The sequence below is a fragment of the Chelon labrosus genome, assembly GCF_963514085.1.
Source record: "Chelon labrosus genome assembly, chromosome: 11".
NCBI classification, from domain to species: domain Eukaryota; kingdom Metazoa; phylum Chordata; class Actinopteri; order Mugiliformes; family Mugilidae; genus Chelon; species Chelon labrosus.
The window spans coordinates 29,571,801-29,597,030 of record NC_140344.1 but is presented as its reverse complement, the minus strand read 5'-3'; the positions used below and the strand labels follow the sequence as shown (position 1 = coordinate 29,597,030).

General features: G+C 45.8%; 1 protein-coding gene across 3 annotated transcripts; it reads right to left on the bottom strand.

Moving 5' to 3' along the window:
* Positions 1 to 283: 283 nt before the first annotated feature.
* On the bottom strand, positions 284 to 25,212 carry ckap5 (cytoskeleton associated protein 5). 3 transcript variants are annotated; one of them, XM_084555144.1, is made up of 44 exons: positions 25,098 to 25,212; positions 21,686 to 21,784; positions 19,799 to 19,992; positions 18,314 to 18,520; positions 17,723 to 17,894; positions 17,499 to 17,631; positions 17,311 to 17,411; positions 17,047 to 17,160; positions 16,860 to 16,964; positions 16,691 to 16,780; positions 16,283 to 16,447; positions 15,876 to 16,004; positions 15,629 to 15,793; positions 15,446 to 15,547; positions 15,026 to 15,136; positions 14,690 to 14,782; positions 14,371 to 14,556; positions 14,193 to 14,287; positions 13,564 to 13,747; positions 12,878 to 13,038; positions 12,532 to 12,706; positions 12,021 to 12,134; positions 11,778 to 11,906; positions 11,337 to 11,531; positions 11,120 to 11,246; positions 10,896 to 10,978; positions 10,007 to 10,117; positions 8,815 to 8,937; positions 8,397 to 8,546; positions 7,896 to 8,099; positions 7,667 to 7,802; positions 7,201 to 7,394; positions 6,624 to 6,796; positions 4,324 to 4,497; positions 4,112 to 4,232; positions 3,702 to 3,881; positions 3,435 to 3,622; positions 2,919 to 2,994; positions 2,642 to 2,830; positions 2,382 to 2,519; positions 2,177 to 2,260; positions 1,942 to 2,101; positions 1,739 to 1,860; positions 284 to 1,515 (listed from the first exon to the last, which is right to left on the bottom strand). In XM_084555144.1, the coding sequence occupies exons 2-44, from the start codon at positions 21,740 to 21,742 to the stop codon at positions 1,261 to 1,263; spliced, it is 6,165 nt and encodes a 2,054-aa protein (XP_084411270.1). In that variant the 5' UTR covers positions 21,743 to 21,784; positions 25,098 to 25,212; the 3' UTR covers positions 284 to 1,260. The 3 variants fall into 3 exon arrangements, with proteins under 3 accessions (XP_084411270.1, XP_084411271.1, XP_084411272.1); XM_084555145.1 differs by having other exon boundaries at positions 284 to 1,512; XM_084555146.1 differs by lacking the exon at positions 10,007 to 10,117.
* Positions 25,213 to 25,230: the final 18 nt, after the last annotated feature.

Below are 25,230 nucleotides of genomic sequence, written 5' to 3'. Positions count from 1 at the left end.
TTAAATAATTAATGCTGTAGAAATTAAAATGAAAGTTGAATTTAAATACAGGATGTTTATGACACGTCATAGTTTAGTTTTTAATAAATAGTGACAAAGATTTTATAATTTTATAATATAAAACTTTAAAATCCTGAAACTAAACCTGAACCAATCACTGAGTCTCATTAAAGATGAATCTGTTTCAGTGATCAGTATGATGCTCAGATCTTTCCTGGTTCCAACATAAATAAATAAATAAATAAATAAATAAAAATAAATAAAGAGTCAAAGTTGGATTGTTAAAAAAAAACAAGACTTTATTGGCGTTGTCCATGATGGATTATACAAGGAAAGCTGAGACGTGAGACGAGTTAAATACAAAGTTATCTGAACATTGGGCTACAGAACGATGAATGAATTTATTAACACAAACTTTATTTACAGGACAAATAAAAACGAGCCACCAGCGAGCGGCGGCGGCCATCTTGGCTCCACCTGGTCCATGGCTGTTAAATACGTGAAGGAGTTAGAGGAGGAGGAGAACTTTACAAACGGTATGTACACACGACTCCCACACACACACTTCCTCCCCCCTTCAAAATAAAAGCTGGAGTTTTTTTTTTTTTTCTTTTTTTTTTAAAGTGTCACCAGACGGAAAAACTACGGCCCGAATAGTTGAGTCGGTTTACCGTGTTTTATTTATGATAAATGAAACGACGCTGCTCCTCCTCCTCCTGCTCCTGCTCCCTCGCTGCTTTCAGTTATTTTCTAAATCACTGGAGAGAACTCGGCTACAACCTTCTTTATAACAAGGTTTACTGCACCTGAACGCAGCAGGAAAAGAGGAGGATGAGGAGGACGCGTTCCTTCATCACGTTAGGAGGTGATATTTCAGAGTTCCAGCCTGAAACTCTCAAACATCAGCTCAGAAAACTGGATAAATAAAACACTGATCAGCGTTTCATCACCTGCTCTCTTCATTTAATTCAGTTATTTATTTTCTAAATCACTAGAGGAACTCAAGCCTTTATTCCAACACTCTTTCCTGTCCCTGAACGCAGCAGGAGGACGATGACGACGTGGTTAAATGTGTACAGAGACGTGTTGCTATGGTTTCTGGCCTACAATCAGGGTGCGTTTGATGACGAACAGGCACGGTGGGTTTGTCGCTTTATTATTATTATTTTTTTTCTTCTTTTCAGAACACGAACAGAAAACACGAGTGAGTTTTATTTAAAAGACGCAGAGGTTCCTGCTGCCGCCACCGCCACCGCCGCTTCACTGCCGGTTGCTCTTGATGCGCTCCAGACGCTTCTTCAGGTCGTCCAGGTTGGCGGCGGGCGAGGCGGAGCGGGGGTGCGTCGGGGAGTGCGTGTTGTGCTCCTGCTGGTAGAGCTCACGGGACTCTTTGAGCTGCGACAGTTTGCTGTGCAGCATGTCGGTCGACGACGCCACCGACGGCTTCGAGGACAAGAGGGAGGAGATGGAGGGACGCTGCTGAGGCTCGTCCTCGCTGCCGCCCACGCCCTGCTGCTGGAGGAGGAGGAGGGGGAGGAGGGGGAGGAGGGGGAGGAGGGGAGGAGGAGGAGGAGGGGGAGGTTAGCTCTGTTCAGACCTTCATCTCACTCTCACATAAACATCACAGCAGTCAGGAAGCATTTGATGTGGAATCATGAACCACTGAGTTAAACGTTAAAGGAGGCTGAGAAGACATCCAGACACCAGGGGGCGCTGCAGAGTTTAAATGTGGACTCACCCTGGAGGTGTTCTCCAGTCCTTGTCTCTGTCTGAGGATCTTCAGTCTCTCGTAGTAAACGGCTGGTTTCAGTTCTTCGGTGGTTCCGCTCAGACCGGAGTCGACGCCGTGTTGAGGAATCACTGCAAACAAACACAGAGCAGCGTTACCAGGACGTCCTGATCCACCGAGTCGGGACAGAGGTCTCCCGTCCCGTCTCGTACCTGCTGAGGTCTGGATGCGAGCCTTCCCCTCCCTCTCGGACTCGATCATGCGGAGGCCTCGCTCCACGTAGCTCTGGAAGAACTGGGAGGTGTTCTTGAGGAACGGCTCCAGGTCTGCGTCGGAGTATTTCTGTTTGTACTCGTAGAGCTCGGTCAGACCCTGAGGACGGTCACAGGCTCCACGTTAGAAATCAGACCTGTCAGAGACTAGTGGGACGTCTGAGGGTCAACCAACCTCTTTGGTGTTCTCCTTGGAGCCGATCTTCTTGAAGATCTCAGACAGGATGTCGCTGACCTTCGCCTTCGACATGCGGTCGTCCTGACAACGAGACACAACAACAACTACAGCTGAGGTTCAGCTCAACACACTCACGGTCGACTGCAGGGTGTCTCTGTTGTGTGTTGTTGTGTGTCTCTGTGTATCGTTGTGTGTCACTAACCATGCGCTGGCCGCTCTTCTCGTTGCCACGGTCACTCTTCTGTCCCATCAGGTTTCCAGAGTGTTTGACGACTCTCCTCAGATGAGCCTCCAGCTCCGACTCGTTACGGTTCTCTATCATCGACAGGTGGTCCAGGATCTGACGGATCAGTAATACCACCATCAGTACCATCGACAATATGATCAGTAATTTAGAGACCAGAGACCAGAGTCCTAGTGAGGACATTCTGGTCTCTAGAAGATCTGTAGGGGCTGAGCTACCTTGGCCCCTGTGAGCTTGCAGAGCGTGTGCAGCAGGGTCTTCAGGGTCCGATGGGGGACGTCGTTCTTCAGCTGCTTCAGCTTCTCTTTGGGGAAAACCTTCATGAAGTTGTGGACGTCCAGGAGGATCCGGTCCAGGTTGATGCTGTTGATGGTTTCTGGGAGGAAGCGGATTATCCTCCACAGACACTGAGGACACAAAGACAGGAGGGGACGGGGGGGTCAGACTGAGGCTCAGTTCAGATCTGGTTCTGATCCAGAGCCGGGGCGGTCTTACCTTCATGACCAGCTCAGAGAACATGGGAGAACCGGCCGTCGTCACCAAGGTGTCCTGGAGGAGAACCAGCAGAGCACTGCAGAGAGGAGGAGGAAGAGGAGGAAGAGGAGAAGGAGGATGAAGAGTTTAGATACAACCACATCTGGAGAGAGAGGGCCCCAGACTGAAAGCTTTAGGGGCCCCACGGTAGATCTAGCTTTAATGAAATGTTTCAACTGTTTCACCTTTAAACCAACTGGAGGAGGAGGAGGAGAAGATGAGGAAGAAGGGAGGATGAGGAGAAGAAAGGAAGAGAAGAACAAGAGGAAGAAGAAGAGAGGAGGAGGAGGAGGAGAAGAGGAAGAAGGGAGGATGATGAGAAGAAGAGGAAGAAGGGAGGATGATGAGAAGAAGAGGAAGAAGGGAGGATGATGAGGAGAAGGAGGAGGAGGAGAAGAAGGGAGGAGGAGGAGAAGAAGGGAGGAGGAGGAGAAGAAGGGAGGAGGAGGATCTCGTCTAGAAGTAGTTCCCACTCACCTGATCATGTTGGTCTGGTCTGAGTTCTCCAGGACTCTGATCACCAGCAGGTTGACAGACCTGATGACCTGCGTCCCGTCCTCTATGTCCTCCACCCGGCTGTCCAGCATCAGCGTGATCAGACCGTGCATCAGGTCCTTCAACACCCCCATGGACGCCTCCCTGGCCAGAGCCTCCATGGAGAACAGCTGGAGGACAGAAACCAGAGGACCTTCAGGGACACGCCTCCTCGCCGCGTCCCCGTGGAGAAAGTGGGCGGAGACTCACCGACAGCATGTTTCCTATGATGCAGCTGTAGAGCTTGATGATGTCCCTCTTGTCCAGACGCTCGTCGGCCATGTGAGTGCTGTAGATGAGCCTCAGCTGCATGAAGGTGGCGATCAGGAACTGGTCTATGTGTCCAGACATGACCTCGGCCTTGTCCTCCTGACGCAGGACCTCGTCAATCTGGAGGAGAGGGAGGAGGAGGAGGAGGAGGAGAGGGAGGAGGGGGAGAGACCGTCAATGATGGAGGAGGACAAAAAGAAAAGGAGAGGGAGGAGGAAGAGAAGGAGCAGCAGGAGCTCCTCTAGTACAAACATTGACCCTGAACCACGTGATTCTAATCAATGCAGAGAGGAGGAGGAGGAGGAGGAGGAGGAGGAGGAGGAGGAGGAGGCGGCGGCTCATAGACCGACCTGGGCCAGCGCCTGGATGCTGGTGTTGATGTCGCCGCTCGCCACCTGAGAGATGACGAAGTTGATGGTGGAGGCCGTGCTGTTGTGGAGGTCGTCGAAGTGAGGAGACACGGCTCTCATCCTGTTAAAGACAAGATCATCATCATCATCATCATCATCGTCATCATCATCATGGGGGGGTCAGGGTGGGGGGGGGGGGGTGTTGTGGTTACTTGGGCTCTGGGATCATGATGGGCTCCAGCAGCTCGTCCAGCTTGTGTTGGACCAGGTCCGGCAGGTCACACACTCGGCTCTGGTCCATCTCGATCATGTCCAGGTCCAACTGGAACTCCTTGGGGATGGACGGGTGGGAGGACTCGCTGTGCTGGGCGTTCTGGCGGGCTTGGCTGGGCGGGGACAAACAGAGGGGGGCGGAGTTTAGACCGGTGTGCTGTCGATCGGTGCCGCTCTGCTCCTGTCCCGACTGGACCAGCCCAGATTCATCACTTTGATTTAACAACACACTGAATTTTAATTAGAGGAGGAGGAAATAAGATTAAGAGGAAGAGGAGGAGGAGAAGATTGAGAAGAGAAAAATGAGAAGAAAAAGAGGAAGAAGGAGCAGAAGGAACAGGAGGAGCAGAAGGAACTCCTCTTGTACAAACATTGACCCTGAACTCAGTTTAAAGTTTGACTCTAATAAGTTTAAAAGAGTCAAACTTTTCCTGAGGAGGATGTGAACCCAGTCTGAAGAGGAGCTGATGGGCACTGATCTGAAAACAACATGAAGAGGAAGGAGGACAGCCACGAGGACAGCCACGAGGACGACTGGGACTCAGTAACATCTAGAACACGTCCTCATACATCTGCAGCACAAGGTGATGTATTCAGTCTGAATATGAAAACTAAAGTAGGGACAGTTCAGGACGGGGACCACAGGTATGTCCTCAGTAACTCTGGTGTCTTTATGTCCTTCATCATCAGAGACCTGGTTCCTCTGAGGATGAAGCTTCCAGGGTTCAGGTCTAATCTGAGTCTTTGTCTCTAAAATAAATCAGATCTTATCATGTGAGAGTCTTTCCATCTTGCTCCAACATCTGGATCATGTCTCCAAGTCAACCAGCAGCTGTTGATGGTTCTGATCCAGCGGTAGGTAGAGATCCATTAGAGACAGCAGCTGCTACAATATTCTACTGACCACATGATGGCGCTGCTGATTTACAGACACACACACTGACCTTACTTCCTTCTATCCTTCCCCTCCCTTCTTCTTTCCTTCTCTCATTCATCCCATCTTCCTTCTCCTCTTTCACTACTCCTTTTCTCTTCCCTCTTCTTTAAGTAGTCCCCTCTTTCTTTCCTCCCCTTTTCCTTTAATTCCTTCTTTCCTCCCCTCTTCCCTCCCTCCAGGTTGTATTTTAACTGAACCATTAACATCTTAATTAGCGGTGTAGAGCTAATGAATGGAGCTAGCAGACAGTTAACAGGTGAAGCTGCAGAATGAGACTCAACAGAGACAAACATCTGCTCTGACCTACTCTGTTAGTTATTAATGACGTGATCCTAATGTTTGTAGCAGACGACACAACAACATCCACAGACAGACAGGAATGGTTTTAAAGCTGGACATTAGTCTGCTTCTGTTTATTAGTCTCATGAATGACAGCGAGGACGAGGAGCAGGAGGACGAGGAGGAGGACGAGGAGGAGGAGGAGGAGTTGGTACTCACATCCTATATGTGCGATACATTATTCTGCTCCGGAGAGGAAGGCAGGCCGAGCAGAGAGGAGGAAATATCACACAGGAAGAAAGATGAAGGGTTAAGAGACAGACAGACAGACGGACGGACGGACGGACGGAGCTAGCTCTGGTTGCTCTCACAGACTCTTTCCTTTAAAGCAGCAGCTGTGAGAGCAAGACAACATGCGACGAGTCAAGACCAGAAGAGAGGGACAGATTAGTACGAGCAAACGTTCAAACTGACGTGAAATGAATCTGATCATCAACACGGTGGATGTGACACAGAGAAGAGAAGAGGTTGATAGAGACGCTGACATGCTGAGAAGTAACAGACGCTTCATTCCACATTCATGACCTTTCAACCGTTAGAGACGGGTCAAGGTGGAACGGTACAGGACGTTTAATTAAATCATTTCACTGCAGTTTAAAATAAATTAATTATTTCACAAATGCTTCACCAGCCAACCCGACGCCTGAACGGATGACTAATCTGTGTTTGTAAGAACTTTTTAATATCCGGTGTTTATGTTTTCTAATATAGTTCACAGTACCAGGGTCATGTACCGTTACACCTCTAGTTGGTGCCGTTTAACTAAACCGGTCGTCTCCGTTTACTCAGTAAGAATCGTTCTGATTCATCCTCTGGTTACAGACTCAAACACTGATGTATATCTGATGTATTTCACTCAGAGATTAAAGTGTCGCTCATGCAGTGAATTCCTGCTCCTCAGTGTTAAACATCTCATTCTGTGAGTGTCATCTTTTCATTCAGGCAGAGTCAGAGGGCACCTACTTGAGTTTGTTGGGGTCTTCCTGTGCAGGTTTGCGGAGGAAGGTCCCGTTGGGGTTCGCCGGATGCTCCCTCTGAGATCTCTCCGCCGCGCTCGGCTTGGCCGGAGCCGCCGGCGTCTTCTTTGCAGATCGTTTGATTCTCTCCTCCAGCATGCTCATGTCCTTCTCAGACAACTGGACACGAGACAAACAGGATCATTGAATGAAATGTCCATAAAAATATCAGTGCTAAGCTAACCGTCGCTACTAGAGCACTGTATTATGTGTATTGTGTGCAGTACCACCATTAACCCACTAGATGGAGACAAAGGACCATGAATGAAACTGAGTCAAGTCACCATGTGGTGGATAGTTGATGGAGAGTCGTGTGGATAGACTCTAAAGGACCATAAGAGATAATAATATATCTGGCTACCTGTGTTAGCTGAGGCTAGCTGATGCTAGTTGGCTAGCTGGTTAGCTCCAGCTATGTGATGCTTTGACTCAATAGAAAGAGTAGATTCTCTAGTTTCATTCTTTTTACCTAAAGCATTTAAATTAGTAACAGGTCATTTGTTTAAAGCATGCGTCTCTCTTACGTTTCCGATTAGTTTGTAGACCTGATCCCCACAGACGTTGTAGACGGCCACCACCGTGTTGAGGGCAGCGTTGCGGACAGACGTGTCTCTGTCTCCGATGTGGACGGCGATCTCCTTCAGAGACTTGGCTGGAGTCGGCTGGCAGACGTTCATCCCGTAGCCCTCGATCAAACAACCCAACTCCTCCAGACACTCTGAGGAAACCATAGAGACGACGCCGTTAGGAGACCGTCTCCTGACGACCCGCGACCTCAGAGAGCTTCACTTTCTATGAACCCTTTAACTTCTACTCCCATCTGGTGAGCGCACGCACCAAATAACGTCATTACTTTATCAAATAAATAAATAAATAAATAAATATGTGTGCAATTTGAATCGTGGTCTAGTTATATTTCTGGGACGGGTGACTACAAATTAAGCTTTAGCCTTAAGATTATTTGGAGGACGATGCTGGGAATCGACCTACCAGCTCTCTGCTTGGAGTTCTTGGACTTGGTTCCGTCCATGAGGAAAGGGAAGACCTTGGATGCAGGGTAAACTTTACACAGCATGTTCAGGATGGCCCGAACATCTTTGCGGACCACATCCTTTGACTCTCCGACCTGAGGAGGAGGAGGAGGAAGGTGGAGGAGGTCAAATAAAGAAATAAAGGGAGCTTTAAGGCGTCTCATCAGATCACCGTCCCGTGTTCTCACCTTCATTATGAGGTACGGGACGAAGGAGTTGGCCTCGTACTCCGTCAGGTGGTAGTTCTCTCGGTTCAACATGGCAAACAGCAGCTTGAGATACTCCAGCACCTTCATCAGGACCGTGGTGTTGGTGTCAAAGAACCGCAGGGTGAACCACTTCAGGATCAGGTCCAGGCAGCTCAGGGTGGCGTCGCTCTCGCTCTCCAACCGCTGTCAAACACAAACTTCATTATTAAACCAGCCTCAACCTGACACAATGAGATCACACCACATGGCACACATATTCTACAAAGGTTCTAGTAACAATAGAACCAGGCCCACTCTCCATTTGGAGAACCAAAGAACCCAAAGTGTTCCACGTTGGGTTTTTACCTCTTGAAAGGGAATCTGGCTACAAAGTACTACTGATTCCACTACAGGAGGCAACGTACACTCCATGTTGTTCACACATGTAACCAAGATGCCCCCCTCCACCCCTCTCCACCCCCCCTCAGTACAAACAGTTACCTCAATCATGACCCCGATGGCCTTCACATGTCTCTGGAAGTCAAAGTGAAACAACTCGTCCTGCAGCCATTTTGCAAAACAGGTGGACATCTGAGTTTTCAGCTGCTCCAAGTATTCATCTCGAGGCGTGTTGAAGTTCCACTTCAGGATCTGAAACAAGTAGAAAATCAGATGATGCAGCGCCCTCTGCTGTGTAGACGCTGGAAACTACAGCTTACATTTACACCAACCGGCCACTTCATTAGGTACACCAGTGAAAACAGTCCTGCTCTAACTGGTGACAGATGTTGATTCTACTGTGTTTTCATTCTGTAGAACTATTGAACTGACACGTGTTCCTAATATTTTGACATTGCAGTCAGGGGGTTATTCTAAATACCAGAAACACTTCCATAAACACTGAGTTCATTAGTTTTACCTTCAGCTGCTTCTCCTCTTTGATCCTCTGTTCCTTAGCGTTGGGGATGAGGATGAAGATGGGCCCAGACCTATCTTCATCATCCTTCTGGCCTTTGGCTGCAGGTTTCTTACCAGCAGGACCCTGAGAGAGGAGACAACGTCCCAGTGAGAGACAGAAACACTGAACCAGAGTCCTGACGGGGTTTTATTTTAATGTTTGACTGGACGCAAGAGGAGTAAGAGACGGAGCAGGGACAGGAGAGGAGGTGGTGTTAAAGCTGAAAGGATCAGAGTGCAGGTTAACAATCAGAAACACTGAGATCTAACGCACATGCAGTGGAGACCAGAAACCTTCATGTGTCCTTTAACGTCTCTTCAGACCTTTACCATCAACATCCTGATCAGCCTGGTCTCACCTGGTCTCACCTGTCCATCTACCTGGTCTTAATCTAAATGTGTCTCCACATGCGTCCCCAGCCAGCACTTTAGATCTGATCTCAGTTTGTGTGTCTGTAAATCAGCAGCGCCATCATGTGGTCAGTAGAATATTGTAGCAGCTGCTGTCTCTAATGGATCTCTACCTACCACTGGATCAGAACCATCAACAGCTGCTGGTTGACTTGGAGACATGATCCAGATGTTGGAACCAGATGGAAAGACTCTCACATGTTAAGATCTGATTTATTTATGATGTTAGTTATTATAGAGAAGGAAGGAAGGAATGTGTCCCAGACCACCTCCACATGTGGACTGAGACCAGATCAGTGTTCACACCTGGACCTGTTTAACCTGGACACTAGAGACCAGATCAGTGTTCACACCTGGACCTGTTTAACCTGGACTCTAGAGACCAGATCAGTGTTCACACCTGGACCTGTTTAACCTGGACTCTAGAGACCAGATCAGTGAGGATGTTGATGAAGGTCTGAACGAGTCTGTTTCTTCTGTGAACATGCATCACGCTGAGCTTTAGTTCCTCTAATGTTTCACCGTCCAGTGTGTGACTAAGACTCTGCTGCATGTCCGGTGTATTTCATATTAGTGATTAGAGACACAGAATTAGACGGAGCCGGGTCACGGCCCAGAGAAGCTGGACAGGGGTTAACATCTGTCCAGCTGACAAGTGTCCTCTGAGAAACTCTGCCGCTCATGAAGATAAAGACATGCTGGACTGAGTTTCGTCTCGAGGACGTCCTGTTCATCACATCTACCTGTTGACTGCCAGCAGCAGCCTTCCCTTTGCCTGGGGGCTTTTTACTACCATTACAGTCCTTGTCCTTGGAGGGAGGGGGAGGGACAGGTTCCTCGGGAGGGGAGGGAGGCTGGGTGAGTACAGAAACCACATCATGTTTACACTTCATAATAAAATAAGTGGTTTTCATGGAGACAAGAAAACAAACCAACAAAACTAGAAATTAAAATGTACATGGTTGATGTGAATAAAACGGGTCAGACTAGATTTAAACCCAAAACGAGTGGAAAGTTTCAGTCTGGTGTCGCTTCGTTTGGATTTCATTACTTCAAGCAAAGATGTTTAGATTTCTCTATCACAGGGATGTCTAACATAGGGACCGGGGCCCAAAACCAGGCCACCAGAGGATCCAGTCTGGTCCAGAGGATGAATTTGCAAAGTTCCACAAAATGACAGAGAAGACATAAACTGCAAATTTGAAAGTTTAATGCTGAGGCACTGAGAGCCAGAACTAAATTAAAAAGTATTTCATTAAATGTTTAGTTCAGTAAATAAACATTTTCATAATGAAACTGAATGTGGCCTCTGAACTAAATCTAGTTTATCACCTCTGACATAAACGGTTTGATCTGTGGATCTCAAACAGATGACGCCACAATCTCCAGATAATTTCCCCAAATGTCCTCCAAGGTGCCTTCAGTTTTTTTATTCGATCCCACAGAAAGCAGGATTATATCTGTTTATGTATTTATGTGTTTCAGACCAACCCTGTGATCAGCTGATCAGACCGTCCTTATAGAGGACTATCTAACTGATGCAGAGCCGTTCTATTCTCTGTATCATAATGAAATCCAGATGGACAGTTACCAGACTTGTATAAAACCAGGAGAGGATCCAGACTGACGTACCTTCTTTGCAGCCACTCCTCCTCTGACCTTCTTCACTTCAGGTTTACTGTCCACGTCCTCTGCAGCTGGTGCAGACCTGGAGGCTGCAGAGAAAACCAGCAGAGGTCAGTTTATGTGTGTAGCAGCTAATGTCAGTCCAGTCTGAGTTTAGTCCTGAGTGTCTGTAGGTCTGGTTTATGGTTTGATCTGTGCTGTAGATCATGGTCTATCGTTTCAGGACCAACCTGAAGCAGCTCTGCTCGTCTCTCCAGATCCTTTCCCTCCTCCAGCTTTGGCCGGAGCTGCAAGTTTCGCGGGCATCACTGCTCGGGCCTTTTCCAACATGGCTACCACCTGATCCTTGGAGGCCGGCTGGAAGCAGACAGGAAGCAGACAGGAAGTCATGAGTCACTGCCAGCTGTCTGCAATGAAAAGCTTTTAATGGTGCTTCCGTTTCAGTACCTTGAGTTTCCCGGTGGCCTTGTGCATCTTGTCGTAGCCCAGGTGCATCATGAAGGTGGGCAGGGCGTCCTGAGCCTTCTTCCTCACGTCTCCGTTCCTGTCCTCCAGGCAGGCGTACAGCTGAGGGATGCACAGCATCAGGTCTCCAGGTACCGTCCTCAGGCTGGGCAGCTTCTCTGCTAACCAGCCCAGCACCTGGATGATGAGACGGACAAGTTTTATTATAAAGAACCAGGGATTAAGACTGAATATTTTTGGAGACAGTATTTCTCTGTGCATGTGCAAAATCTGGATTAGGTTTAGCCCACGGCGTTTAGTTTAGACCGACAATGAACTGAGCCAATCAGATGATTTAGATACGATGCCTGACTATCAGCTCTTCTATAAATGTGACGGTTTCGTCCTGAAAGGAGACGGTAAAGAGTTTATTTATTGTTGCACCTCCTGTCGTAGGAAGGGATTCTCCCTCTTCAGCTCGTCAGACAGGTCTTCTCCCTCCAGCCAGTCCTTCATCCCGGTCTGCTCCACCCAGGCCTGCAGAGTGGTCAGGGCAGCCGCCCTCACGTTGGGCTGCACAGAGACAGAGACACCAGGTTAGTTTTAGTTTTCTTGTATCTGGGTTGACTCATAAAGGCTTTTCTTTTCTTGTATTTAGCTGCAACAACTCGTCGACATCATCCTTACCTTGCTGTCTCCCAGCACCGTGATAACAGGGAAGCCCAGAGCTTTAACGTGCTGCTTCAGTCCTGGTCCTATGGCCGTAGCCAGCTGCTGCAGGATGGTCAGAGTCTGCTGCACCTGGAGGACGAGGACGATGACGGACGGTTTATTTTAGTTTGAGGAAAAAAATAAATAATCTCTAAAATCTTTCCTGACGTCTTCTGAGACCTCTGCTCCACATCATCAATACTTAACAATCTGATCCTGGTCTGATCTGAGCCTCTGCAGTCACTAGCGTGTCGTAGCTTAGCCTGTTATTACTTTCTACATGATGATCCAGTGAACTCAGATGAGATCCAGCAGCTGTATGTGGTCATTTAGCTCAGTCCTTAATCTCTAAATGAACTGAAACCTTGTGAATCAGTAGTGACGTCCAATGGATCTAAACTATTGAATTAAACATAAATACATTTCTGAACTCTTTTCATGGACGTGTATAAAGACCCTCTGGTGGATAACGTGTGTTCTTCCTCACCAGGATCTTGTTGGAGTCGCAGAGTCGTCCCTTCAGGGCCAGAGGAAGCTCTCCCAGGTTGGCTGTGATGAACTTGGCCTCAGAGATGACGGCTGCAGCCTCGTCCAGACCCTCCTTCCTGATCTTCCAGTTCTTGTCCCCGATCTTAGACACCAGGTCGGACGTGATCTTGTCACTGGGAGAGAGGAGGAGGAGGAGGAGGAGGAGGAGGAGTTAGGATGAAGCATTTCACCATCAAAACAAAACAATTAAAGATATCAGTGAGAAGCCTGAACTAAAACCTGGAGTCAAACCGTCTCACAGATTCTTCTTCTTGAAATCAGTCGTCCCAGACTAAGTTTGTTACCTGATGTCTGTCCGAGGCAGTAGATCCATGATGTCTTGTCCTCCTCCTCCTCCTCCTCCTCCTCCATCTTCGTCCTGCTCGTCTCCATCATCACCTTCGTCATCTGCTGCTGCTGTTTTCTTGATGCATCTGATTGGAGCTGGAGGAGACTGACCCTGCATCTGTTCGAGAGAGACACACAAACATTTATCATTTACCCTGAACTCAGCTATATTTTATATTTTTCTTCAGTATCATTTCATTTTATTTTTAAACTCTGTTGTGTGCACATTTTCCTTCTTTTTTTAAATTTAATTTAACTAATATGTAATAATTTAATGCATATTTTAAGATGATATTTTAACCATTTAAATAATCAGTTTAGTTAAAAGAAAACTGACACACACCGACATTTAATTTAATATATAAAGTGTGAAGTAATTGTAGGTTGATTCAATAAAATAAATATAAATATGTAGAATATATTTAATATAATAATTTTCTGCAAAACAACAACAAAATAGAAAGTAAGTAAGTTTTGTTCTGTGCATGTTCGACTTTCCTCTACATTTAATTTCTTAGATCTTCTTCTCTGTGTTGTGTCACTGTTATGTCACCTCTATCAACTACCCAGGTTCAGTATTATTGAGGATCTTCTCATTCTGACTCATTTTCCCAGAGTCGGGCCTATAAACAAGTCGTTCTACCTTCTCAAACTCGGCGTCTATCTGAGCGAGGAGAGCCGGCTTCTCGTCTTCAAAGAACATCCTGAGAGGAGCTCCCATGTAGAGGTACATGACGCCCAGCAGAGCGATGGCTGCCGTCCGGACGGCGGGGTTGGTCGCCCCCAGAGCCGTCTTCACGTTGTTGATGAAACCCTTCACGTTGATGCTGAGACGGGAAAAGATAAATGAAATGAGTTTTTGGTTCATTCAGGGTCAACAGGTTTAAAGCTAAAGCTGAAAATCATCAAGATTCATTCATCCATAACCTGCATGAAGAGAAGATTTACTGCCGTTATATTAACTCAACGATATAACAGAGAAACATCTATTTTAGTTTCCAATAGACGTACTTTTAAAATCTTTAGACAACAAATCATTTATAATCATTTCGACATTTGCATCATATTTGATACACCAGACATTTGTTGTGATTTACTGAGGAAAATTATTTATGTAGTTTATTGTATACAATGAACTGTATTATATTTAGTTGTAAAAATAGAAGTTTCTTCCAGCTCATCACGAAATAAAACGTTGATGTTTCTGGAGGAAAATCTGCAGGAAATAGTTCTTATTCTATGATTTGGGTTAAAACGAGTTCAGGACTTTACCCAGCGAAGCCAAACTCCTTCATGGCGTTAGCCAGCCAGTTCAGACTCTCTGCCTGGTTTTTTGGGTTCTTCTGTGAGAACGCCATCGACACAACCTGGAAAATAAAAACAAGTTAAAATCCAACATCGTGTTTGTTGGATGAATCTTTATATAATCCTAAAAAGCTCCATCTCAAACCTGCTCTGCGGTCCACGGCAGCGTGCAGGCCTCTCCGATGGCCGTCAGTCCTTCTTTGGCGTTTCCGCCACATTTGACGTCTCCGACCTTGTCCACCAGGCCGTCCAACACCACCAAGGCAGACGTCTTTGAAAACCGTCCTCTCTGAGCGACCAGAGCCACGACGTGCAGCTTCATCTGCATCACCTGCACCAGAGGAGAGGAAGCTATCAGAGCTGGTACGACATCAGGGTCAGTTCTGCTTATTGACCTGTTCCTGGTCAGTTTTCAGTGTGGATAAAAGGACGTCTCTAAATGTTCTATTATCACCAGCAGTTACCTGGAAGTTGGTCTCCTTCCAGCCCGGTTTCTTGGCCAACATCCTGACTAAAGCCTGGCAGGGCATCGTGGTCTTATCCATCGTCTCCACGGCCTGAGAGACGACACAGATCCACATTTATACTCATTAACAAAGCAACTTATTATTATCCAATTATTATGTCAATTAAATGTGAGATAATAATGAGAGATGAGGATCTCCAGCCAGAGATAATAAACCCTGATATCTTAACTTCTTATACGAACAAGAAATGATTTCACATCATCAAGAACTGCAGCCAATAAAAGTTTAAACTGATTAATTTGAAATGAATCAACATAAAGAAGAAGCCTTCACCTTCTGGAACTCCTCCATACTGGCCAGCCTCTCCTTCCAGTTGGCTGAGTCCAGCTGCTGCAGACAGGAAGCAGGAAGTACACCTGCTGCCAGGTCCTCGCACGCCTCCGCCTGATTGGACGACACACACACGTTAGAGGAAGCAGAAGATCAATAGCTACTAGAGAAACAGTGTCTGGAACCCCCCCAGAGCAGGACTAAGAGAAACTAGTTTAATGGGAAGAAACCTGGAGCAGAACCAGGTCCTATGGAGGAAATATCTGCTTGAGGCCGCAGCTAAAAACACACGCTACACAGTAGTAGGAGGGTTTTTGTTGCGGCAGGTTAACCCATATATTAAATGAAGTCCAGTCCTCTTGAATCTAATCAAAACATTTCTTTAAACTGGTCGGGGTCTGGAGTAGTTTTCTTCTTTCTTACCGACAGCTCAGTCTCTGTGAACTCTTTACTGTCGGACGTCTTCTTGGTTTTTCCAGCGGCTGCAGACGCTGCTTTTCCTTTCTTAGCCGGACCTGCAGACGGCTGCAGAGAAGAGACAGGAAATCATTTACAGGACCAGGATGGACACCTTGGTTTTATTTCTGTGCATCGTCCTCAGCGTACCTTGCTGGCGGCAGCAGCCTGGGTCTTCTTGGGAGGACCGGAGGATTTAGTTGGAGCTTCAGCTGCTGGAGCTGCTTTAGCTGCAGGCTTCTTTTCCACTGCTCCACCTCCTCCCGCTCCCTTCTTCCCTCCAGGAAGCTCCACTTTATCAGCAGACTCCTTAATCTGTTGTGCATCAAAGGACCCTGGTTAGCAGTTTATTTAAAAATGAAATATGAACCGGTGCTGCATCCTCTGCGATCTTTACCTTATCTACTTTGAGTTTATCCAGGTCGGTCAGGAAAGGGTTCACAGCTCTCTCCCCGACCACCTTCATGGCCGTACCCAGAGCTTCGAAGGCAGCGTCTCGGACCTCAGGAGCCGAGTCGTTCACTTGCTGCAACGGACAAAGAGGACAACTTCAACAAGAGACGATCTCAGAGAGGGTTTCATCTTGATCTCAGCTCAACCAAACCTCTTAAAAAAAATGATATCTAGATAAACGTCCAGCTCAGACATGTGCTCAGTGCATCGTCCCCCAGCTGCCTAGGCCGATAGCAGCATGTGTCTCGTGTCTCATGTTCTTACACTATCCATTCATCTTTTAACCGTTCTTTACGGCTGAATATCTGGAAGCTCTCCTGTGATGACTGATCTAATGTTTTAGGTCGGTACCTTGAGGAGAGCAGCACAGAGAGGCTTGAGGACGCTCTTGGGCAGCGTGGCCTGGCTGCAGTGTCTGAAGGACCGGGCCAGAAACAGAGACGCCTGCTGCTTGATGGACGGGTTCTTGTTGTCCATGACGGCCAGGACGTCCTCAGACAGGTTCTGAAGGGTCGTCTGGAAGGAGAGGAAAATAAAACGTTGTGTCAAACATCGGCTGACAGATGGATGACAATTCATTGATCACGTGGTAGATTCAGGAAAAACTCTTTCCTAAATTTGAAGAATTGTTTTGAAACTGAAATCTCTCTAAATGATTCGACACTGAATCTAATCCAGACGTCGTGGATCTAATCCAGACGTCGTGGATCTAATCCAGACCGTGTGAATCGACTGGTCCCTGGTGAAGACGATACTCACGGTGAGGAAGATGGCGTCGATGGCCTCCTGCAGCGCCTGCACAACCTGAGGCTTCTTCTCCTTGAACTTCTCCAGAATAGTTGGAACCACCTAAAAGAGAGCGAGCTCCAATCAGAGACAAGGTCTGGTCCAGAACCCAGAGAGGATGTCCTTCATGTCCTCTACTCACCTGTCCAGCATACGTCCCAAACTTCTTCCTGAGTCCGCTGGCCAGTGCCGCCAGACATTTAGCCGCCATCGACACCAGCATCACGTTGGCGTCTTTCCCGACGACCTGCAGCACAGAACCAGAACCAGAGTCACCACAGACGTTCCCTCTCACATCTTTACTTTAAGAGACAGGTCTGAGTCTTCACCTTCTTCAGGGCTCTGACCAGGTCTCCATAGTCTCCGTTCTCTAGTTTAGGGTTCTTGGTCAGAGCCTCGACGGCCTCCAGAGCTTCCTTCCTCTCCTGCCACTTTTTAGCTTCCTGTAAAAACACAGATCATTTTGTTTAATTTGAGCTTTTAACAACAAGATGGATCGTCTGTTATCAGCTTCATAGATGAACAGGGTTCAAGTAAAAGAGAAAGAAAGGAACCATCACTGACTCTTTTCCTCCTCATCTTCACAAACTTACTATTTTCTCATAAAAGTCTTTTGGCATCTTGGACAGAATCTCTACAGGTTCCAGCAGCTCGTATGGATCCACAGCCACCACCGCCTCCTCCTCGTCTTCTCCTGGAGGAGGAGAAACATGATTTAAATGATTTTAACTCCTCATCAAGGTTAAAGATAAACCACAGTTCAGATGTCAGTCACACCCACCATCAGACTGGTCTCCTGCTTGGGCTTGTTGCTGCTCAAACTTCGCCTTCAGGTCCTGCTGAGAGCGAAGGAACCTGGTCTGCTTGGGAGGAGACGAAGGCAGCTTCACCCACTCCTCCTCCAGCTCCTTCATCTGTAGGGGCAGAGATCAGAAAGGCCTCGTTCACTTTAAGTCGACTCGTGAAGCTGAACATTAATAAGGAAGGTGTGTGAGTGACTCTCACCTGTACAGAGTTGATGCTCTGCAGCGGAGGCCTCAGAGCGTCTCTGATCCACTTGTAGATTTCTACTGCGAGCAGCTTGGCCTCATCTCTCACCGCCTTCTCTCTGGACTCAAACTGTTTGGATAAGATCTTCACCACCGGCTTCAACGTCACGACCTTGGATCCAAACTCACTGTGGGAAGAAACGACGACGCAGCCAGAGGTTAAAACCAGACGGCAGGTAGACGTAGATGACTAACGGATATTACTGAGCAGCTTCTGTCAACAAGGTCACTGCCCTGCTTCTTCAATTGACTGGAAACTGGAAAAGTGTGAACTGTAAACTCATCCATCATCTGCAGAGACTGTATTATTTAAATGTTGTTGCAGTGACTCATCACCGACTACATTAATACGTTGACAGAGTCTAGAGACACCTGTTGTAATAATTTTATCCTGCAGAGGGCAGTGATGCGACTCTAAGAGGGCGTTAGAAACCTTTGGCAGTGGTTAACGTCACAGCATGAAGGTTCATAATGACTCTCAGATATAAAGGTTATTATTTAGTGACTGACTGATTAAAGGACGACTCAGAAAGTCACTCTAACAGACCTGAGAGCCTTCCTGAGGGTCTCGAGGCAGGACACCACTATCTTGGGGTTCTTGTTGTCCAGTCCTTTGAGCAGCTCGTCCTGAACCACCTCAGCCTTCTCGATCTCGATGTACATCAGGCAGATGTCTGAGCCGAGCTCTTTGGCTCGAGCCTTCGGCTGGTTGAACACTTTGGTCACCACGCCCGACACCACCTCGCCCGTCGTCCTGCAGCAAGGAAGACAAAAGACATGCGACTCAGAAATAAAACGAGCTTCATTTTAAAGACACAGTACTGATGCAAAACGCAGCGTCAGGATTTAAAACGTCTGACAAAGACACGAGAAAGACGAGAAACTAGAGGGAGAAGACCGAGGAGACAACACGAACCTCTGGAAATAGTTGAAACTAAAACTGATTCAAGAAATCAGTCGTGACATCAAGTCCTACTCAGAAGAACGTAATAAAATAAACATTATGTTGATTTATGTAACTGAATTAGTCTTCAGCTTCACATCTGGCTGTTTGGATGTTTTCAGAGCTTAAAAAGAAAGGAGTCAAAGCGTCATGACAACAGCTCTCTATTTATTTACATTAATATTTAAATTTAACTATTACACAAATATGGAGGCGACAGTCGCACGCAGCTCGACCTCAGTGGCTCAGGTCTAATTGGTTTTATTTTGTACCAATAGAACACAGAGAAAATCAAATATGTCCCAACAACAACAACAGTCTGGAGGCTGAATCCCCAAAAAGAAAACCATGTGAACAGGGATGCTGTGATCACAGGGTCCGTCTGAAGCCACTTCAAAAAACTAAATCCCTGTTTGAACTCATTTCTATTCAGTGTGGTTTCAATCAGATGTTAAAATAATGAAATCACTGTAATGTGATTTTATTCCTCGGGAAAAGTAGAACAGCTACACATCTGGAACATTTAAAAGAAGAACCAACGTAGCCCTGATTTACTCTGGAATAAAATACGTAGGCAAAAATAGGTAAATGTGAACAGAACACCAGGTTTGAAAATAAATTAAATTATCTATGGAGGTCATGGTTTATCTAAAAAACAGCTGAGACAAAGACATGTGGAACTGTGTTTTATTTTTTTTTTTGACATAACATGAAACTGAAGCCACAGAAGGAATAAAACAAATCTGACCCATTTCCTCCTTCATTAAAGTCCAGTAGCTGATAATAGAAACCAGAACCAGTCTTCATGTCGCCTCAAAAACAAGAATCTATTCAGTTTGAGGAATGACTGGCTCTGATTGGTTGTTCATCTGCCAATCAGAGCCAGCCATCCCTCAAAGTGGGAACCTAGCGGCCTGAGCAGAAGCAGAAATCTGGATGTGGAGGATGTTGTGGGACGTTATAGTCGTTATAGAGTTGATAATAATAATAATCAGTGGCTTCTGCATCGCTCACCTCTTTAAACCACGATGAAACATACGAGTCTGTTGTTGATGAACCTTTGAACAAACAGATGAGACTTGAACTTACTTCCCAGCCACGTGGGCGTTCTCCACGAAGGCCAGGGCGGCCTCCAGGCCTTTGAGCTGAGCCACAGCATTAGAGTCTGTGACAAACTTCTTGATCAGCCCCAGGTACTTCCCCCACTCAGGACTCTTCTCGTCTTCTATCCTCTGAAACAACTTGAGAGCTTCTTCGTAACCGTTCAGACGGGCTTTCCACACCTGGAGGACACAGAGTCAGACAAACATCAGGCTTCTGTTTCTGAGAGGGAAACTCAATCCATCCTCCAGCTCCTGTAGGAGGAAGGTGGAGGTCTGAGGATGTGACCTACATTCAGTCGCCAGTCATCCACTAGACATGAATGAATCCTTCAGCCTTTTAAAAAAGGTACAAAAGACAAACTGTTTGCTGAGAGACATCAGTAATGAGAGTCTCAGTTGTGGTTTGATGATGCACAAATCAAAAAGGTCTTTGTTTGGAGACAAAACGTCTGGACAGTTAAAAAGCAGTGGAGCAGGACACTGAGGTCAGAGGTCAGACTGTTAATGGTTCTGTTTCATCTCAACAATAACTGAAGAGAAGAATATAACCTCTGTAATCTGTAAGAACAATAAGAATTAGCTCTATCTGTACACATCAGAGGAGTTCATGAACCAATGTCAGATCTTTAAAATCAAGATGGATTTGAGTCTAAAAATTATATTCTATTTATTTATTATTAAACCCAGCCCTAGTTTTCATATTCGAGCTTAAATCTAAATGTGTATTAGCTCTATCCTGGAGGTCAGACCTAACACTTACTCTCTGGTTCATTTAGACCGGAACCAGATTATTATTCAGTGATTTAAATGAGTTTGTACTGATCCCAACAATCACTACAACGATTCTGTTCTTTATATAAAGAGTAGTGAGCGTCGACACTAAGAGATGGAGGACGCAGTGGATTACAGGAGAGACCTGATGAGTTTAATCCTAAACTAAAGTCCAGACGAACAGGAAGAGACTGATCATTTAATCCGTCTCAGTCTGCTCTTTAACAAAACTATCCTCTAATATTCTAATACACCTGAAGGAGTTTGATTTTTGAAGACTCCTCCTGCACACTGGCCACTTCATTAGGTACACTAGTACAACAGTCCTGCATTAAATCTGAGCCACATCGTCCACAGTGATCATCCAGATGAATTCCCACCTTTAATAAATCAACTCAGCATCAGATCAGTCGTTGAGGAGAATTTATATTAGAATGCGTCCACTAGTGTACCTAATGAAGTGGACAGGGAGTGTAGAGAACATTAATTACTACAGGAGCAGCAGACATCTGTATTCTCCTTTAAAAACATGTTTTAACTTCATATCTGCTCAGTAAACAATAAAACTATCAGCTTATTTAGTTATTTAATGCTCCAATAATAATAATAATCAGGCTTTCAAAGACACAGACAAATAAAAATAAAGTAATTTATAAAAAGAAGTCATAAATAAACTTAATAAACTGGTGTGTTGAAGTGAGCAGCTTGTTTCTATTATTAAGAATTATTCTTAATATCCACAAATTCTATTTTCTCCATAATTATATTTAAATCTTCTTGTTTTTAAAAATTAACTTTAAGTTCTCCATTTTATTATTTTGTAACCTTCTAACTTCTCGTCGCCTCAGGGATCAATAATGTTTAAATAATGTTTTATTTCTCCACTGGGTTTCAGGCTCTGGTTTCTTTGAAGACATTATATATTATTTACATCACATGAATAAAATGTTTTCTTTACCTAAACACGTCTTTAATCAGCTGTACCTAAAGAACTGGCCAGTGAGTGTATTTCACTGATCAGAGGAGCAGGATGAGATGAATGAAACCGATCATAATCTGAGTCTATAGATCCAGAGAACAAGAACAGCAGGGAGTTGTTCACCTTGTGTTCACATTTCTGGTCGATGGGAAGCTTCATCCACTCGCTATCGTCCCCCATGGTGACCGGTCGGGGGGGCTGGGCTACCCCAAAGGAAATCAGCTGCAAAACAACACAAACAACACAAACAACACACAATCACATCCTGAGTCAGTCACTAGTGTAGATGTGGATGTGTGGTGAGGTGGTAGTAGTTGATCATCTAAACAGAATCCATGGAGTCCACTCAGTCAAAGGCTACACCCAAACAACAACAACAGACACTGAACGCTTAGAAGAAGAGAGGACAAGGGAGACAAGGAAGACAAGGACAGACTTTAGGAAGCTACAGGAGACCAACTCTAGGAGAAGACAAGGAAGACAAGGACAGACTTTAGGAAGCTACAGGAGACCAACTCTAGGAGAAGACAAGGAAGACAAGGACAGACTTTAGGAAGCTACAGGAGACCAACTCTAGGAGAAGACAAGGAAGACAAGGACAGACTTTAGGAAGCTACAGGAGACCAACTCTAGGAGAAGACAAGGAAGACAAGGACAGACTTTAGGAAGACACAGGAGACCAACTCTAGGAGAAGACAAGGAAGACAAGGACAGACTTTAGGACGACACAGGAGACCAACTCTAGGAGAAGACAAGGAAGACAAGGACAGACTTTAGGAAGCTACAGGAGACCAACTCTAGGAGAAGACAAGGAAGACAAGGACAGACTTTAGGAAGACACAGGAGACCAACTCTAGGAGAAGACAAGGAAGACAAGGACAGACTTTAGGAAGCTACAGGAGACCAACTCTAGGAGAAGACAAGGAAGACAAGGACAGACTTTAGGAAGACACAGGAGACCAACTCTAGGAGAAGACAAGGAAGACAAGGACAGACTTTAGGAAGCTACAGGAGACCAACTCTAGGAGAAGACAAGGACAGACAAGGACAGACTTTAGGAAGCTACAGGAGACCAACTCTAGGAGAAGACAAGGAAGACAAGGACAGACTTTAGGAAGACACAGGAGACCAACTCTAGGAGAAGACAAGGAAGACAAGGACAGACTTTAGGAAGACACAGGAGACCAACTCTAGGAGAAGACAAGGAAGACAAGGACAGACTTTAGGAAGCTACAGGAGACCAACTCTAGGAGAAGACAAGGAAGACAAGGACAGACTTTAGGAAGCTACAGGAGACCAACTCTAGGAGAAGACAAGGAAGACAAGGACAGACTTTAGCAAGACACAGGAGACCAACTCTAGGAGAAGACAAGGAAGACAAGGACAGACTTTAGGAAGCTACAGGAGACCAACTCTAGGAGAAGACAAGGAAGACAAGGACAGACTTTAGGAAGCTACAGGAGACCAACTCTAGGAGAAGACAAGGAAGACAAGGACAGACTTTAGGAAGCTACAGGAGACCAACTCTAGGAGAAGACAAGGAAGACAAGGACAGACTTTAGGAAGACACAGGAGACCAACTCTAGGAGAAGACAAGGAAGACAAGGACAGACTTTAGGAAGACACAGGAGACCAACTCTAGGAGAAGACAAGGAAGACAAGGACAGACTTTAGGAAGCTACAGGAGACCAACTCTAGGAGAAGACAAGGAAGACAAGGACAGACTTTAGGAAGCTACAGGAGACCAACTCTAGGAGAAGACAAGGAAGACAAGGACAGACTTTAGGAAGCTACAGGAGACCAACTCTAGGAGAAGACAAGGAAGACAAGGACAGACTTTAGGAAGCTACAGGAGACCAACTCTAGGAGAAGACAAGGAAGACAAGGACAGACTTTAGGAAGACACAGGAGACCAACTCTAGGACAGTTAGGACCAGAGACGGGGCAAAATGATTTGATTGGTTCATCCCTAGATATTAATTAAGTTATTCAAGTTTGTTGGCTGTTAATTTATTTTGTTAAAACAATCCAGATCTAAATGTTCTTTGGTTTAGAGACAACGGACGAGAAAATAAAATAAAATAAAACAGCTTAGAGGTTGTTTTAGTCTTAATGTGCTGTAGAGCTATGTACATGTTGTCATATATTTTATTGACACAATAATGAGAAATAAAAGGACTCATATGACAAAGACTGAAGTCCAAGTCCAGAATGACACTAAAGGACCAGGCCATAAAAACAAACACACCGTCTCCTTATGTGGGCTAAACATGACACAACCTAATTATTGAATCCTTTGTGTTAACATGTAATTTTTAAATGAACTAAGTTAGTTGAAACATCAGAGACTCTAATCTGTGTAAAGTGATTTCTTTGTCCATTCGCTCACATGCACTCTCTTCCACTTGAAAGAGTAATCATGTGATCGTCTAATGCACATTCAGGGAGAGGCTCTGGGTTCATATTTCACATTGATCCGGTCCAGTCTAGTAAACAGGCTGCAGGACGCCGTCAGTTTGGAGTCGGTCTTAAACATGAAGCATTTCAAATAACTGGAGGCCACATGGAGCCACAGACGTGTGACAGAAAAACCAGAACTCTGGAGGGAAGGAGCACTAAAAGACTAAAATACCAACATAGCTCAGGTTTAACAAAAGTCATGTCTCAAAATCCTTACGATACGTTTGGATAAAACACAATTAATAAAATAATTCTATTCAGTCCATGAGAGAAGCTGCAGATGAAGTAGTTTCTGGTGACAGACTCGTTCATATTTACAACTCTGATGCTTTCTGTGAGAACTACATCCTCAGCAATGATCACACCACTGCCACATTATTTAGATTAGGATGTCTGTTACCTAATTAACTGGACAGGGAGGAAATATCACCCAGCCAACAACACCAACAGTTCCCCAGGTGTGTGCATGAGCAGAAAAACAACCGATTTGCATCTTTTGAACCAACCAACAGAAGCAGCAGAATGTGTTTTAGGCGTGCACCCTGCATGCAGAGCTAGCCCAGAGGGACTGCACCCTCATAAACAGGCCACCGTGTCAACAACTCAACGCTCCACTGGCTGTCAATCATTTAATCCCTTAGTTTACTCAACAGGGAGCGGTCAGCATCCTAACTAGGCGACGCTGGTTAGCTAGTCAGACAGACAGACGTTAGCTAGCTAGCTAACTTAGCAACACAGTGACAGTTGCTAGGTTAGAGCGTATCCCCGCTCATTCCGGTTCAAACCGCTTCAGTGGAAAAAATACAAAGAGCTATAGTTGAGACATTTAGTGTTATCATGTTAACATTGAGCTAAACATTTATTACGCTGAGCAAATGTTGACAGCGAGACCTCATTGTTTGCTAGCGGGTCGGTAACCGTCGTTAGCCACCAGCTAACCCTCCATCCGCGCCAACACACACAGGCCTGACAACGCAGTTCACAGCGACAGCTACGCGTTCGCACCGGCCTAGCATGCTAGCCCCGAGCCTAGCATCCGCGATAACTGAAAAAAAGAAAATAATTTTTAAATCACCTGTTTGCGTTTTGATGAGACAATGCGATGCTGCAGCCCAGTTAGATGAGAGCGATAATGAGATCACTACAGCGGAGCCCGGCCGAGCTTTATACAACAACTGCGTCTGTCACACACAAGACTCAACACAACT